We start from the raw sequence: 17,032 nt of genomic DNA, 5'->3' as shown, positions 1-17,032 counted from the left end.
CGTTAGTTTGTGGATTATAGCATTTTGAGTGAAGCAACTTTTGTTATTGTGAAAAAAATGGATAAAGAGGAAGTGCTTTTTGAAAGGAAGAAATACAATTGAAGAAAAACTTGGTTTGATGCCGAGTTTCCGGATACTGCCCCAGCAAAATCAACCATCAATGATTGGTATGCTAAGTTTTGGACGTGGTGAAATATGCACCGAAGACGGTGAACGCAGTGGACGTCCAAAAGAGGTTGTTACCGAAGAAAACATTTAAAAAATCCAGAAAATGATTTTGAATTACCGTTAATTGAAACTGAATGAAATAGCAGACACTCTAAATATACTAACTGAACGTGTACATCATATCATTTATGAATATTTGGGTGTGAGAAAGCTCTGTGCAAGATAGATGCCACGCGAGCTCACTTTTAAACAAAAACAGCGACGAGTTGATGATTCATAGCACTGTTTGAAGATAATCAAGCGTAATAAACCCGAATTTTTGCGTCGATATGTGACAATGGATGAGACACGGCTCCATCATTTTACTCCGAAGTCCAATCGACAGTCATCCGAGTGGACTGCATACGATGAACCCGCTCCAAAACGTAGGAAAACGCAACAGTCGGCTGGCAAGATTATGGAGTCTGTATTTTGGGATGCGCATGGAATAATTTTCATTGATTACCTTGAAAAAGAAAAGGCCATCAACAGCGACTATTACATAGCGTTATTGGACCGTTTAGAGGACGAAATTGCCGAAAAACGTCCGCATTTGAAGAAAAAGAAAATGCTGCTTCACCAAGACAATACACCGTGTCAAGAATCCATGAATTGGGCTTCGAATCTCAAAGAATGCTGACTGGGAAGAAATTTTTGTCGAATGAAGAGGTGACCGACGAAACTGAGGCCTATTTTGAAGAAACGGATAAATCATACTACAAAAATGGTATCGAAAAGTTAGAGCGTCGCTATAATCAGTGTATCACACTTGAAGGAAATTATATTGAATAAAAAAACTCTTGTTATGGATGCCATCCCAAAAAGACTGTGTGCCCATTGAGTAAAACTATTCGTCGAGCCATTGTCTAACTTCCTCGAAATAGGCGAAGTGCTGCTTGTACCATTGATGCGAAAAATTGATGGTCGAATGGAGTAAGGTCTGGACTGTACGGCGGTTGCAATAATATTTATTTATCTAATTCCATACAACGCTTCCTTGACTGTTTTTGCTTTATGAGACGGCACGTTATCCTGCTGTAAAATCATTTTACGGAGTCTTCGAGCCCATTCTGGACGTTTTTTGATCAATTCGTGGTTCAAGTTGATCATTTTTTGTTCATTAGCGATCATTAGAGATTATCACACTAACGTAACTATTATTATACTACCATTGAATTCAGCCTATAATTCTTTATAATACTTGTAATTATATTAAAGGAAATAACAACAATAAAACTAGGAATTATGGAATATGGAAAACGTAGCAAATATTATTACCTCTCGGTAAAAGAAAAAATACACTTTGCTTTGTATAAATTAAAAAGCAAGGGTTACATAAAAGTTATTATACTACCATTCGATTCAGCGTAAAGTGCTTTATAATCTCTGTTAAAATGTTCTGTTATCTCTGTTATCGCCCTAATGTTAGCATATAACTTTTCTCGGGGTTATTTCTAATAAACTAAATTAAATAAAATTAAATTAAATATTTCATTTATATTTACCGAGTAACCATTTGAAATAGTTCATTCTTTAACATGATTTCTTTAAAATTTATTTTATATACTTGAAACCATTCTTTAATTGCAACCATTGTTGATGCACCTACTGGGATCTTCTCCACCAGTGTACTATGATATGGAGCATTGTCCATAACAATAAATGATGGTTCCTCCAAGTTCTTTAGAAGCTGATTTTTAAACCACTGCAAAAGCAAATTATGGTTTATTTCTCCATGGTAGTCGGCCTTGGATTTTAGAGGACCCTTGGAGAGGAATTTGGATCACTAATTCTGCATCAAAAATAAAACCGTTTCTGTTTCCAGCAGGAAGCACTATATGCCTGTAATGAATTATTAATAAATGTTAGGACTAACAAAACCTAATCGATAGTTATTCCAACGCTTACCTCTTTCCATCAACTTTTGTTGTCTTTACACTATATTTATTATCACCTTGCCATTAGTGACCCAATGTACCATTTTGAAATATTAATGTATCAAATCTGAAATGATTGTATTAAATTAAGTTTCTATGTGAAAAACTACTTACATGTATACATTTCGTATATTTAGTTCCTGATAGAGCTAACATCAAGCTGATCTGGTGTATATGTATATAATATGTAAATATGGATAAATATTGTTAAAAATAATATATTCTAGAATTTTAAAATAAAACATGCTTATGTTACACTCAAATACCGAATATATCGTTAAGCCACTTTCGTAGGCACCCCGTATATCGTCTCCGTTCTGTTCGATTGTGTGTTTTTCCTTCGACCATTTGTTGTCGCCCTATTTGACTGGTGTAAAGTCACGGGAACAACCGAAACAAGCCTCGGACATACGTTCGAGTGTCCGCGGCCCACTCGGATCGGTTCGATAGTGCCGATTAGGCGACACGCCACAATAGAAATACGAGCGGCCCTCTTATCAATCAACCAGTTCCACTAATTAATTGTACATAATAAGCGATGGCTATCGCCCGTACCGTTGTCCCATGGAACTTAATATCGACTAATGAGGTTTTCTAATTCGCTTGTTGTCGTCTCTCCTCGCTTGTTACTTACGATTATTCCGCGACTAATTTGCATGTTTAAAAAATGCGCATGGGAATTAATGAAGTAATTCGTGAAAAATAATTAGCATAATAAATAAAGGTAAAGCGAAGAATACTTAAGGGGGTATCCTAGTCTAGAGGCCTGGTCATTTTTTTTTCATATCTTCAAATCTTAACCCTTTAAGAATATGTTCTTTTTCACAATTTAGTTTATTATCAGGTATTTCGCCATTTTAGATGGACCTGCCGCGTGAAAACATTTCAGTTAGCGCTGGGAACTATCGACTGAAAACAGTCCAAACAGTCGATAGTCGCAAAACAGTCGAAACAGTCTATAGTAATTACTATTTTCAATCAAATGCACGGTTCGGCTGTTTTTTCCATTCGTGATGTCAGGCGAAGATGTATGTATTCTTGTCTGTATAAAATGTGAGATAGGAAAGGATGTAGATAAACGCTTGCAGCAGTTAATTTTAAATGTGTTTATATTCCCCAATAGTAGTATAAGTGAGACAGAGTTGTATGACATCGCTTATTATTCATTCACCAGATAACTTTAAAAAAGAAAAAAAAATTACTAATTTCTATTAAAATGTAATAAAAAATTTAATTTTAAAGGAAGTAGAATTACTTTTATACTGAATGTTCTGTCGATTTGTAAAAGGGAATGGAATAATAAAACCACAAATGTTTTATCGTATTTTATTATATTAATTGCTATTTTTAAATAACATATTATAATAAATATAAATAGTACAATACAACTTAAATAACCCCTAAAAATTAAAGATGTTCAATAACCATAACTACTAAATTACTTACATTTTAAACGCAGTAAACTGATATAGTTCAAGCAGTGCCATTTTATTAACTTGCCAAAAATCCAATGGGTTTTCTAAATGCCCAATAAATGGCATTTCCAAATACTGCTTAATCTGTAAAGTTACTGCAATACTTGGAGTAATTACTTCTTCCATTCTAGTCATTTATTTTATAAAAGTATCTCCAGATGTCAATACATTCTTGGTCAGTAGTTGTGTCTTGAATTTTGAGTTGTGGAACTATATTTGTATTTTTTGGAAAAGTTGGAAGAATGGAAGATACCTCTTTTGTGATAACTTTTTGTATCGCCTCAGCATTATTTGCAATACCAAATCCTGCTTTTTACATCTAGGATCTGAATGGCGATTTCCCGCATACCGTGTTCATTTCTAAAATTACCAGTCTTTTATTGATGACATTTAATAGACAATTTTGTATTTTTTTCCCCATTCACTTGTTAAAATCCTGGATTAGATGGAATGATTCAGTCCTCTTATTAACAGTATAATTAAAGACATCCTGGGATATCTTTCACCAGATAACTCGGTGGTCATTATTTCAATGGGCTTTAAAAGTTGAACACATTCTGTTAAGATAGTCCATTCGTCAAGAAATAAAAACTGTGGTGCTCTTCTTAATAGCCATCAAAATAAATTGTTGAATAAGAGAGTTTTCCTATCAGAAAATGTATTTATTACAAATATTTAATATACTTTATTCACCTCTTTACCGTTAATATTTTTAAAAGAAATTTAACAACTACTATTACAAACAAATTCTTCAAATCTTTGGAATCGATGCAATTTCTCAAACCTTTGTAACCTAATTTTAGTTTTCAAGATTTTAGGAAAAAAGTTTTAACAAACAAAAGGCTTGGACAAAATTCTTAAGAGTTTATTAAAAAAGTATTACCTATTATACCAGCCCAAAGTATTACCTATCATACCAGTCAAAAGTATCTTATAATTTATCATTTACAATTTAATTTTCTTACCCTCGAAAACCAGCTTTCCAAAAATGCTGCTATATTAATTTACAATATATAGTTATTTACAAGCAAACTACAAAAAAACATAAAACCACATATATTATATATAAATCTATATAAGCATAAATTCGGCGTAATACATTCAAGGTGGCGGCCAAGACGACACAGCCACATTGTTAAAAATCAGTCGAACGAACTAGTAGAACCGAAAATAGTAACTAAAATAAACGACTGAAATAGTCGATAGTAAATAGTAATAAAATCAGTCGGACCGAAAATAGCGACTGAAAACAGTCACTAGCAAAAACAGTCGATAGTAAAAAGTAGTCAATTACTAAACAGTCGATAGTCGATTTCAGTCGATTGTTCCCAACACTAATTTCAGTCAAAGAAGATAAACAAACAATAATTAGAGATATATATTGTAAATCGGAATTGTAACCGGAAGAATTTTACAAGAATTCTCACAGAAGAGTGTAAAATTACTACGAATTAACTCTACAAATAAATTATTTTCCTACGATTTGTAAAGTAGCAAATATAAGAGTGATTTTCAAACTAGGAAAATCTTCAAAAGATGTCACCTCCTATAGACCTATAAGTTTCCTACCGATAAAGTTTTTGATAAATTATATATACAGAAATTTAAAAATTGAATAAAGAACACATAGATTATTCCAGAGCCTTAATTTGAATAAAAAATCTTGTCTCACAGACATTTCATTATAAAACGAGACTATGAGATCACTGAAATGCATCCAATATATTCAGGATTTCCACAAGTCAATACTGGGTCCGATACTGTACTTCCTTTATACAAAAGATCGAATAATATAATCAAAGAACCTCCAAACATGCCTTAATAAAACAACTGTAGCTGAAGCCATGGCATATTAAAGCAAATGAAACAAAATCTACCCATGTAACATTCACTAGTCAGTCACTAGTGAATATCAATAAGTGTCCACTTCCCCAAGAGAAGGCTAAATATTTTGGTATGCATTTAGACCTTCGCCTAACAAGGAAGAAACATTTACTGGCTAAACAACAACCAACAACAATATAAGTAAAACTCAGTGTATAATAAAAACATAGATGTTAAGCCCAAAGTGCCCATCGTAGAATAAATATTTTGTAATATTAAAACCGTAGCAAATTAGAATAAAAACAAATAGCTTAATAGTGTTAATATACTAGTTTGCTATAATAAATGATAATAAAAGAATTTAAACAAAAAAGGAAACAAACTATATGTATTAGTAGCATATTTTAATCAATATCAAAATGTTAATTATAAATCAATAGACGGAATCCAGAACTGTTAATATATAAATATTCCTTTACGTATTTATAGTGTATTCAAAGTTTTTTTGTATATACGTCATCAAGATGTTTAATGTATTGCCTGCTGAAATTTGTAAATTCGTTTTAGAATCAGAAAATATTTTCCTTCTCATTTTATTCTAGCTAAAAATAGACACAAGACTGGACACAAAGCTGGACACAAGGACAAAGTCGTCCAGTTGTCAGATGTATGCAAAATTCTTGAAAGCAACAGTGATAAGAGGTTATAACTGTAAGTCTAACTATTGTGGCTTTATAATTAACTGTAGTTTTCAGATGTACTATAATTACAATTATGCCATTTAGATTAAATCTTATCTAGTAAACACAAAGAACTGTGTACAAAGACAGGAACAAAGGCTCCATCAGCACATCAATGCTGAAATTCTTCAGCTCCTAGATAAAGATGGGAAAACTCAACAGTCGTCTGGCAAGGTTATGGCGTCTGTATTTTGAGATGCGCATCGAATAATTTTCATTGACTACCTTGAAAAAGGAAGGATCATCAACGCGACTATTACACAGCGTTATTGAACTAATTGAAGGCGAAAAACGGCCGCACTTGAAGAAAAAGAAAGTGCTACTTCACCAAGACAATACAAGGTGTCACAAATCAGTGAAAATAAGGGCAAAAATAGATGAATTGGGCTTCGAATCGCTTCCTGATCCACCGTATTCTCCAGATCTGGTCCCCAGTGACCATTTCTTGTTCTCAGATCTCAAAATAATGCTCGCTGGGAAGAAATGTTTGTCGAATGAAGAGGTGATCGTCAAAACTGATGCCTATTTTGAAGCAAAGGACAAATGATACTAAAAAATGGTATCGAAAAGTTGAAGGGTCGCCATAATCAGTGTATCACCCTTGAAGAGAATTATGTTGAATAAAAAGAACTAATTTTGCCAAAAAAATGTGTTTTACTATGGTAAGCAGGGGGCTTTTCGATTGACCTGTTCTTAGTGCACATTAAAAACATAGGCATAGATGTTAAGCCCGAACTGTTTATCATCGAATAAGTACTTTATAATTTTAAACCCATGACAAATTAGGATAAAAATAGCTTATAATGATTTTAAAAAATTGTTGAATAAAAATGAGAAAAATGTAATAACGTGGATTACTTCTTAATGCAACTACTAATATATTATATGTAGTAGTAGCGTCAAAATGTTAATAATAAATCAATAAGAGAGAGAGATTTATATAAGAACCAGAACTGTTAGAGATTAAACCTTTAAAAGGAGCCTTAATTAGTCCAAGAGCGAGCAAACAATGGTCCAACGCTCGAAGGCATCCGAGATCGGCGAGGGGCAGGGTCGTTCTCTCGACCGACCGACTCCAGAAACACCCCTCGAAATTTATTATTTCGTTATGGATCAGTAATTAAACAAATAAATTACCAAAGCACCGTTATTAATGGTACTGCAACAGTTGCGGGTTCTTCAACGTGGTTATTATGTAATTATCAGTTAGTTTTAATCTGGAGTTTAAGCAAACCTTTCAAGAAGGCCAACAAATTGCCCGTTCAGGCACACCTCTCGGTCTGGGCCGCACCATCCGTTTATCTTTACCAGTTTTATAAATTACCTCACTAATTTCCCTATAGCTAATTTAGCTGGCCTGTGAACCACGTCCGAGTACCGAGAAATTTACACTACTACCACTTTTTTTACCTCGTCTCTGTCTCTCTCTCTCTCTCTCTCGCTCTCTCTTTAGCGTTCCTTTTACTGTTTTCGTTGTTTTCTCCTTTTGGGACGGTCGTTTGACTTGATTTTTAATTTAGGGGACTTAAATCATGAATAATAATATATATTTCCTTCGAGAAATATTAATTTGAATCCTTAAACTACCTTTAAGTGGGTTATCTCTTAGATTCTTTTGAAAATTTTGATAAATATACAGTTCAAACTATAATATGCCTTCCATTTCTACATGTTTCAAAACAAGACATAATATTTTATTTATATATTGCTATTTTCATTAACTATATTTGTTACAGTAACAGGAAAAAGGAAATAATATTGTTTATTAGTAATATTGCAGCTCTATCTTTTGTTTTTTGTCAAAGTTGGTCTAATCCTTAATATTACGTATAGAAATAGGGCTCCATGAGATTTTGGTATAATTTTGTAAACCTATATGTTGTGGTACTAAAGTCACTGCATCCTAAAAGTGTACACTGCTTGAATTATCGCTCTCTTATTCCTTTTACTCCTTTCGTTGTTTTCTCCTTTTGACACGGTCGTTTGACTTAATTTTTAATTTAAGAGAAATATTAATTTGAATCCTTAAACTACCTTTGAGTGGGTTATCTCTTAGATTCTTTTGAAAATTTTGATAAATATACAGTTCAAACTATAATATGCTTTCCATTTCTACATGTTTCAAAACAAGACATAATATTTTATTTATGTATTGCTATTTTCATTAACTATATTCGTTACAGTTACAGAAAAAAGGAAATAATATTGTTTGTTAGTAATATTACAGCTCTATCTTTTGTTTTTTGTCAAAGTTGGTGTAATCCTTAATATTACGTATAGAAATAGGGCTCTGTGAGCTTTTGGTATAATTTTGTAAACCTATATGTTGTGGTACTAAAGTCACTGCATCCTAAAAAGTGTACGGTGCTTGAATTATCGCTCTCTTATTCCTTTTACTCTTTTCGTTGTTTTCTCCTTTTGGGACGGTCGTTTGACTTGATTTTTAATTTAAGGAACTTAAATCATGAATAATAAAATATATTTCTTTCGAAAAATACTAATTTGAATCCTTAAACTACCTTTAAGTGGGTTATCTCTAAGATTCTTTTGAAAATTTTGATAAATATACAGTTCAAACTATAATATGCCTTCCATTTCTACATGTTTCAAAACAAGACATAATATTTTATTTATATATCGCTAGTTTCATTAACTCCCGTCCTACTATAGTAAAATACATTCTTTTGGCAAAATTAGTTTTTTTTTATTCAAGATAACTCCCTTCAAGAGTCATGACTGATTATAGCTACCCTCCAACATTTCGATACCATTTTTGTAGTACGATTTGTCGTTTGCTTCAAAATAGGCCTGATTTTCATTCGACGAAAATTTCTTAAATAAAATATTAAATAGTCACTGGGGCCATATCTGGAGAATATAGTGGATGAGGAAGCAATTTGAAGCCCCATTCATGGATTTTTGCTATCGTTTTCACTGCCTTGTGACACGGTACATTGTCTTGGTAAAGCAACACTTTATTTTTCTTGAAATGCTACCGTTTTTCGGCGATTTCGTCCTTCTAATGGTCCAGTAACGCTATGTAATAGTCGCTGTTGATGGTCCTTTCTTTTTCAAGGTAGTCAATGAAAATTATTCCATGCGCATCCCAAAATACAGACGTCATAAACTTGCCACCCGGCTATTGCGATTTCTCACGCTTTGGAGAGGGCTCATCGTGTGCAGTCCACTCGACTGTCGATTGGACTTCGGAATGAAATGATGGAGTTATGTTTCATTCATTGTCACATATCGATGCAAAACTCGGGTTTATTACTCTTGATCATCTTCAAACACTGCTCCGAATCATTAATTCGTCGTTGTTTTTAGTCAAAAGTGAGCTCGCGCGGCACCCACTTTGCACAGAGCTATCTCATATCCAAATATTCGTGAATGATATGATATACAAGTTTAGTTGATATCTTTAGAGTGTCTGCTGTTTCATTCAATTTCAATTTACGGTCATTCAAAATCATATTGTGGATTTTTTAAAATGTTTTTTTCGGTAACATTTCTCCATATCTAAACTTAGCAAACCAAACCTTGATGGCTGATTTTCCTGGAGTAGTGTTCGGAAACTCGGCATCAAGTCAAGTTTTTGCTTCAACTGTATTTTCTCCGTATAAAAAGCAATATTTTATCAACACGCGAAATTCCTTTTTATCAATTTTTTTCACAATAACAAAAGTTCCTTCACTCGAAATGCTATAATTCACAAACTAATGATCCGACAACTGTCAAATTTATACAGGCATCTTTTGAGGGTTAGCGCTAACTAAAACACATGTGGATTTAATTCTAGTAGCGCCATCTGTATGTCAAGCAGGGGACTTTTCAATTGAACTTAAATAGTAATAAATATAAGTTTGAATAAATAATATTTGAGTTGATTTTATGTATACATCCAAAGGTAGTTGTTCTGCTATTTTTTTAAACACAATAATATTTTACCATTTTGAAACATTCCACAACGAGAGATTTATAATAGAACTGATGATAAATTATAATATATTATGATTTTTATCATATTTATACGATTTTTTTCCCAATAAATCATTTAATTCAGTAAAAAATGCAACAAATTAGTTATGAGAACTGATATTAAAGATCCCAAAAAATACCTGTACATCTGCTCATTGGATCTGAATTAAAAGGACAAATAAAAAGGCTAATCTAGTAAAAATTAATCTGTATTTTTTTGTACTCTTACAAACATTCTTCGCTAATGATTATTCTAAAAAGTTTCTTCGCTTCCTCGCCTACTGGAAACGCAATGACGCCATAAAACTGGCTTTCGGGAAAACAAAACGAAATACATTCCACGTGTGCGTGACTTCTTCCTATTCGCCGACAGACTAGAAAAGACTCTTTGGCCCCTTGGAACCGGGCCCGACTCTTCAATTGAATTGCACGAAAATCAACGGACTATCTACACCAGGAAGGAGTCGCCCAGTTCCAACTTAGCAAAAAGCCATTTCGCATCGAATGTCGGGAGATATGTTCGCTGTTGTTTCGAAAGGAAATAAAATCATCATAATAATAAAAACATTATCAACAATATGTCGACGACATGAATCACAGAAATAAAATAATAGTTCTTTTTGCTCAAAGCATCAGATACAACCAAGAAAATATGGTCTCTAAATTTATATATATATCAATATATCAAAAAAAAATATAAAGCAATATACACAATATCTTATCTATAATTATATTTACAGAACTGCTCTTTTCCTTTCTTTATATATATGTACAATAATAAATATAAGTTTGAATAAATAATGTTTGAGTTGATTTTATTTATACATCGAAAGGTTCGAGAATATTAATTTACATTTACTTGGCACGTTAGTTGGCCGTGAATTTGAGGTGAAACGGGCGCGTCTAGACCCAGCGGGAGCTTTAATTGACTCTTGGGTTCGTTGCTCGTCAGTCCACTCAGTCTATCCTCTAAACGCTGACCTGTTCCACGTCAATTCAGTCTGTGTTGGCACATTGTAACATTCACACGATGTCTTCACTATTACGCATCGCTCTCCGCATCACTAACACATTCCTCGTCCATGTCCATGTCGATGTATTCACTGTACTCCTCGCCGCCCTCCTGTTTCCACTTGTTGAGGTGGTGGACGTTGCCCTGCTGGGAATCACCGCCCGTGCTGCCGCCTCCGCTGCCCGGTTTACTGCTGCCGTTCTGGTTCGTCTTGGCCTCCTCCTCCTGCTGCATCCGTTTGTGTTTTGTTCGCCGATTTTGGAACCAAACTTTTACCTGGAACCAAAAGAGGAAATTGTTGAAAATCGTCAGTGAATCATCGAATTATTTGAGTAAATATTAGAAATCTAAGTCAAAACGGTAATCAGCATTAAAACGCATCTGTTATATATTGTATAGCAATGACACAGTGTTGTAAACAGTATGGTCTTCTTGGTCTCAAGTTTTCACAACTCACCTAGTCGTAAACAATATAATAATCAAGATACTGTTTAAAATTTAGTAAAAAAATTGCCGGAAACATCTAAAAATGGAGTTGGTACTAATGAAAACACTATGAATATAAATTAAATCAATTTCTACCAAACTTTTGCTAATAAAATATGTTGGAACTCTGTTCCGAACAGTTTGGTATTCTTGGTTTCAAGTTTTTACAACTTCCACAAACGTAAATAATCTAATAATGAAGATATTGTTTATAAAATCGAGTCAGAAAATTGTCTAAAACCTCTAAAAATGTGGTTGGTACTAATATAAGCACTATGAATCTAAATGAACACTGTCTGTACCACACGTTTGCATCTCAAATATGTTGAAACACTGTTGGAAGCAGTTTGGTATTGTTGGTCGCCAGTTTTTAAAACTCGCCTAGTCGTAAAGAATCTAATAACCAAGAGATTGTTTAAAATTGAGTAAGAAATATGTGGAAAGCATCTCAAAACATGATTAGTACTTATAAATTCGGTTGGAATCTAAATTAACACAATCTGTACCAAACTTTTGCATATAAAATATGTTGGAACATTGTTGGGGACTGTTTAGTATTCTTGGTCTCCAGTTTTTACAACTCACTTAGTTGTAAATAATCTAATAACCAAGCTCTTGGTTAAAATTCAGTAAGAAATGTGTCTAAAACGTCTAAAAATGTGCTTTGTACTAATTGAAGCACTATGAATCTAAATTAACACAGTTTGTACCAAACTTTTGCATCTAAAATATGTTGGAATATTGTTGGGAACTGTTTAGTATTCTTGGTCTCCAGATTTTACAACTCACTTAGTTGTAAATAATCTAATAATCAAGATATTGTTTGAAATTCGGTAAGAAATATGTCGAAAACATCTAAAAATGTTGTAGGTGCTAATGAAAGCATAATGAATCTAAATTAACACAGTTTGTACCAAACTTTTGCATCTAAAATATGTTGGAACAATGTTGGGAACTGTTTAGTATTCTTGGTCTCCAGTTTTTACAACTCACTTAGTTGTAAATAATCTAATAACCAAGCTCTTGGTTAAAATTCAGTAAGAAATGTGTCGAAAACATCTAAAAATGTGCTTTGTACTAATTGAAGCACTATGAATCTAAATTAACACAGTTTGTACCAAACTTTTGCATATAAAATATGTTGGAACATTGTTGGGGACTGTTTAGTATTCTTGGTCTCCAGTTTTTACAACTCACTTAGTTGTAAATAATCTAATAACCAAGCTCTTGGTTAAAATTCAGTAAGAAATGTGTCGAAAACATCTAAAAATGTGGTTTGTACTAATTGAAGCACTATGAATCTAAATTAACACAGTTTGTACCAAACTTTTGCATCTAAAATATGTTGGAATATTGTTGGGAACTGTTTAGTATTCTTGGTCTCCAGATTTTACAACTCACTTAGTTGTAAATAATCTAATAATCAAGATATTGTTTGAAATTCGGTAAGAAATATGTCGAAAACATCTAAAAATGTTGTAGGTGCTAATGAAAGCATAATGAATCTAAATTAACACAGTTTGTACCAAACTTTTGCATCTAAAATATGTTGGAACATTGTTGGGAACTGTTTAGTATTCTTGGTCTCCAGTTTTTACAACTCACTTAGTTGTAAATAATCTAATAACCAAGCTCTTGGTTAAAATTCAGTAAGAAATGTGTCGAAAACATCTAAAAATGTGGTTTGTACTAATTGAAGCACTATGAATCTAAATTAACACAGTTTGTACCAAACTTTTGCATATAAAATATGTTGGAACATTGTTGGGGACTGTTTAGTATTCTTGGTCTCCAGTTTTTACAACTCACTTAGTTGTAAATAATCTAATAACCAAGCTCTTGGTTAAAATTCAGTAAGAAATGTGTCGAAAACATCTAAAAATGTGGTTTGTACTAATTGAAGCACTATGAATCTAAATTAACACAGTTTGTACCAAACTTTTGCATCTAAAATATGTTGGAATATTGTTGGGAACTGTTTAGTATTCTTGGTCTCCAGATTTTACAACTCACTTAGTTGTAAATAATCTAATAATCAAGATATTGTTTGAAATTCGGTAAGAAATATGTCGAAAACATCTAAAAATGTTGTAGGTGCTAATGAAAGCATAATGAATCTAAATTAACACAGTTTGTACCAAACTTTTGCATCTAAAATATGTTGGAACATTGTTGGGAACTGTTTAGTATTCTTGGTCTCCAGTTTTTACAACTCATTTAGTTGTAAATAATCTAATAACCAAGCTATTGGTTAAAATTCAGTAAGAAATGTGTCTAAAACGTCTAAAAATGTGCTTTGTACTAATTGAAGCACTATGAATCTAAATTAAGACAGTTTGTACCAAACTTCTGCATCTAAAATATGTTGGAACAATGTTGGGAACTGTTTAGTATTCTTGGTCTCCAGTTTTTACAACTCACTTAGTTGTAAATAATCTAATAACCAAGCTATTGGTTAAAATTCAGTAAGAAATGTGTCGAAAACATCTAATAATGTGGTTTGTACTAATTGAAGCACTGTGAATCTAAATTAACACAGTTTGTAGCAAACTTTTGCATCTACAATATGTTGGAACATTGTTGGTAACTGTTTAGTATTCTTGGTCTCCAGTTTTTACAACTCACTTAGTTGTAAATAATCTAATAATCAAGATATTGTTTGAAATTCGGTAAGAAATATGTCGAAAACATCTAAAAATGTGGTTTGTACTAATTGAAGCACTATGAATCTAAATTAACACAGTTTGTACCAAACTTTTGTATCTAAAATATGTTGGAACATTGTTGGGAACTGTTTACTATTCTTGGTCTCCAGTTTTTACGACTCACTTAGTTGTAAATAATCTAATAATCAAGATATTGTTTGAAATTTGGTAAGAAATATGTCGAAAACATCTAAAAATGTTGTAGGTGCTAATGAAAGCATAATGAATCTAAATTAATAGAATTTGTACCAAACTTTTGCATCTAAAATATGTTGGAACATTGTTAGGAACTGTTTAGTATTCTTGGTCTCCAGTTTTTACAACTCACTTAGTTGTAAATAATCTAATAATCAAGATATTGTTTGAAATTCGGTAAGAAATATGTCGAAAACATCTAAAAATGTTGTGGGTGCTAATGAAAGCATAATGAATCTAAATTAATACAGTTTGTACCAAACTTTTGCATCTAAAATATGTTGGAACATTGTGGGGAACTGTTTAGTATTTTTGGTCTCCATTTTTTACAACTCACTTAGTTGTAAATAATCTAATAATCAAGATATTGTTTGAAAGTCGGTAAGAAATCTGTCGAAAACATCTAAAAATGTTGTGGGTGCTAATGAAAGCACGATGAATCTAAATTAATACAGTTTGTACCAAACTTTTGCACCTAAAATATGTTGAAATATTGTTGGGAACTGTTAAATTTTCTTGGGTCAGATTTTTACAACTCTCTTGGTTGTGAATAATTATTAAAAGCCTCTACAAAATCTATTAATTTCATTTTTTTTCAGGTCTCAATATGCCTCTATATTTCAAGTTACATTATTCTGAAAGACGAATTATCGATGTGAGAGCTACCGTCGAATAAACTAACCTAACAGTTATTAACGATTCTCCATTATATAAAATAACAATTTTCTGTTTATTATTTTTGAGTTATTCAATATATAAAGACACTAATCATAAAATGCTCATAATTACATTTACATTAACACAATCATACCAAATTTTATATATAAATATTATAAACACAATTTATTTAAAATAGCAACTACCAAATTACAATTTGTTCAAGAAGTTCCGCATCAGAACTAATTACATCAATCAATAAATAATGTTCTATAATGTTACTCGATCCAGATCGTCGATTTTAGTTGTAACGAGAGATGAAATGGAAAAATACGATTATAAGATTCAATAAACGCGCGGCGGCAGTTTTCCATTGGATTGTTTGTCGTCGGTAATTGAAAACGTGCGGCTAGTTGTTTTCCGCTTATATTTTAATAAAATGTAAACAGACTCGTCCTCCATGTGTGAACGTGTACCGGCCGAATGGAGAGATTAAACCAGCCGATTTTAATCACCCCGGGTATCTGAGTGTTGATTTTTCTCCGGATGAAAAACGTTCTTTTCGTTTTTTCAATTCATATGGTAATTTAATTACCGACCAAATCGAGCGGATGAAATTAATTGTTCTTTTATTGTTACTTGTATTAAAAGGATTAGTTTTAAAGGGTTTTCATTTCGTCGAAGAAGTAGATCAACATTTTATATATTATTTTTACAGATTATTTATACAGATTTGTTGTATGGTATGGTCTTCTTCCTTCCATTCTTCTTTACTAACTAATGATGACAATTTCAATATAATTGGGGTGATGAGCAACTACATTATCTAGGTGATGTTCCATCGGATATTTTTTCTTGTGTAAACTATGTTAACTGAGGTAGAAACTCACGTATTTTACAATATATATTTTCATTGATAATTTATAACATTGCATTGATAATGAAACACTTCGTAGTATACATATTGAACAATACATATTTTTATTATTAACTTATGACATCACATCATTCCATTCTTCTTTACTAACTAATGATGACAATTTCAATATAATTGGGGTGATGAGCAACTACATTATCTAGGTGATGTTCCATCGGATATTTTTTTCTTGTGTAAACTATGTTAACTGAGGTAGAAACTCACGTATTTAACAATACATATTTTCATTGATAATTTATAACATTGCACTGATAATGAAACACTTCGTAGTATACATATTGAACAATACATATTTTTATTATTAACTTATGACATCACATCAACACAATTGCAGCAACTTCATTATTTAGATGATGTTCCATGGGATATTTTTTCTACCGTAAACTATGTTAACTGAGGTAGAAACTCACGTATTGAACAAAATCTATTTTCATCGATAATTTATGACATCGCTTCTGTAATGGGGAAGGGAAAAAACCGTTAAAGCGCGCCAATAACGAAACAAAGAACGGCGGGTCGAAAAAAAAGAAGGAAGAAGCGGACTACAAACGATGACTTTCGTATCCTATTTCGAGAGTTGAATAATCGTTCTGTTATTTGGCATCAGGCCCACCCACCGTCCAAATCCTGCATCCGAAAACGAAACAAGACCACGAAAAACGACGTCGAAATTCACAAACCATTAACCAGTTGACAAATGATTTCGTTCCCATTCAAAATAGTTGGTCGTTTATTTTTGCCTACGCCGTGGCCCTTTCTCGTCCATGTTTCATTCCCCACCCCCATCTCGCCAACCCCCTTTCGATGTCCGGACATCGAAACAGTCGCATTTTACGTTTATAGGAATCATGTCGCGATGCGAAACGCTTCGTGACATAC

The 17,032-nt window shown here is 32.6% G+C and overlaps 1 protein-coding gene and 1 long non-coding RNA gene across 2 annotated transcripts in view; both read right to left on the bottom strand.

Annotated features, from left to right (window-relative positions):
* Positions 1-1,737: 1,737 nt before the first annotated feature.
* Positions 1,738-2,709, bottom strand: LOC143199864 (uncharacterized). The gene is made up of 3 exons (XR_013006575.1): positions 2,443-2,709; positions 2,116-2,211; positions 1,738-2,049 (listed from the first exon to the last, which is right to left on the bottom strand). It is a non-coding gene; the product is annotated as an uncharacterized LOC143199864 (long non-coding RNA).
* An 8,348-nt stretch (positions 2,710-11,057) lies between these two features.
* The window catches only part of Ems (empty spiracles), a 44,099-nt gene continuing 38,124 nt past the window's right edge, over positions 11,058-17,032 (bottom strand). Inside the window, exon 3 of the mRNA XM_076409119.1 lies at positions 11,058-11,449. Coding sequence (XP_076265234.1) covers positions 11,204-11,449 — 246 coding nt within the window. The 3' untranslated portion in view covers positions 11,058-11,203. The remainder of the gene's footprint in view (positions 11,450-17,032) is intronic.

Source organism: Rhynchophorus ferrugineus, unplaced genomic scaffold (assembly GCF_030347505.1).
Source record: "Rhynchophorus ferrugineus isolate W39M unplaced genomic scaffold, kcgeb_rfMv2 rfM7, whole genome shotgun sequence".
Lineage (NCBI taxonomy): Eukaryota > Metazoa > Arthropoda > Insecta > Coleoptera > Curculionidae > Rhynchophorus > Rhynchophorus ferrugineus.
Note: the sequence above shows the minus strand (reverse complement) of the source record. Positions and strands in the feature narration are given on the sequence as shown.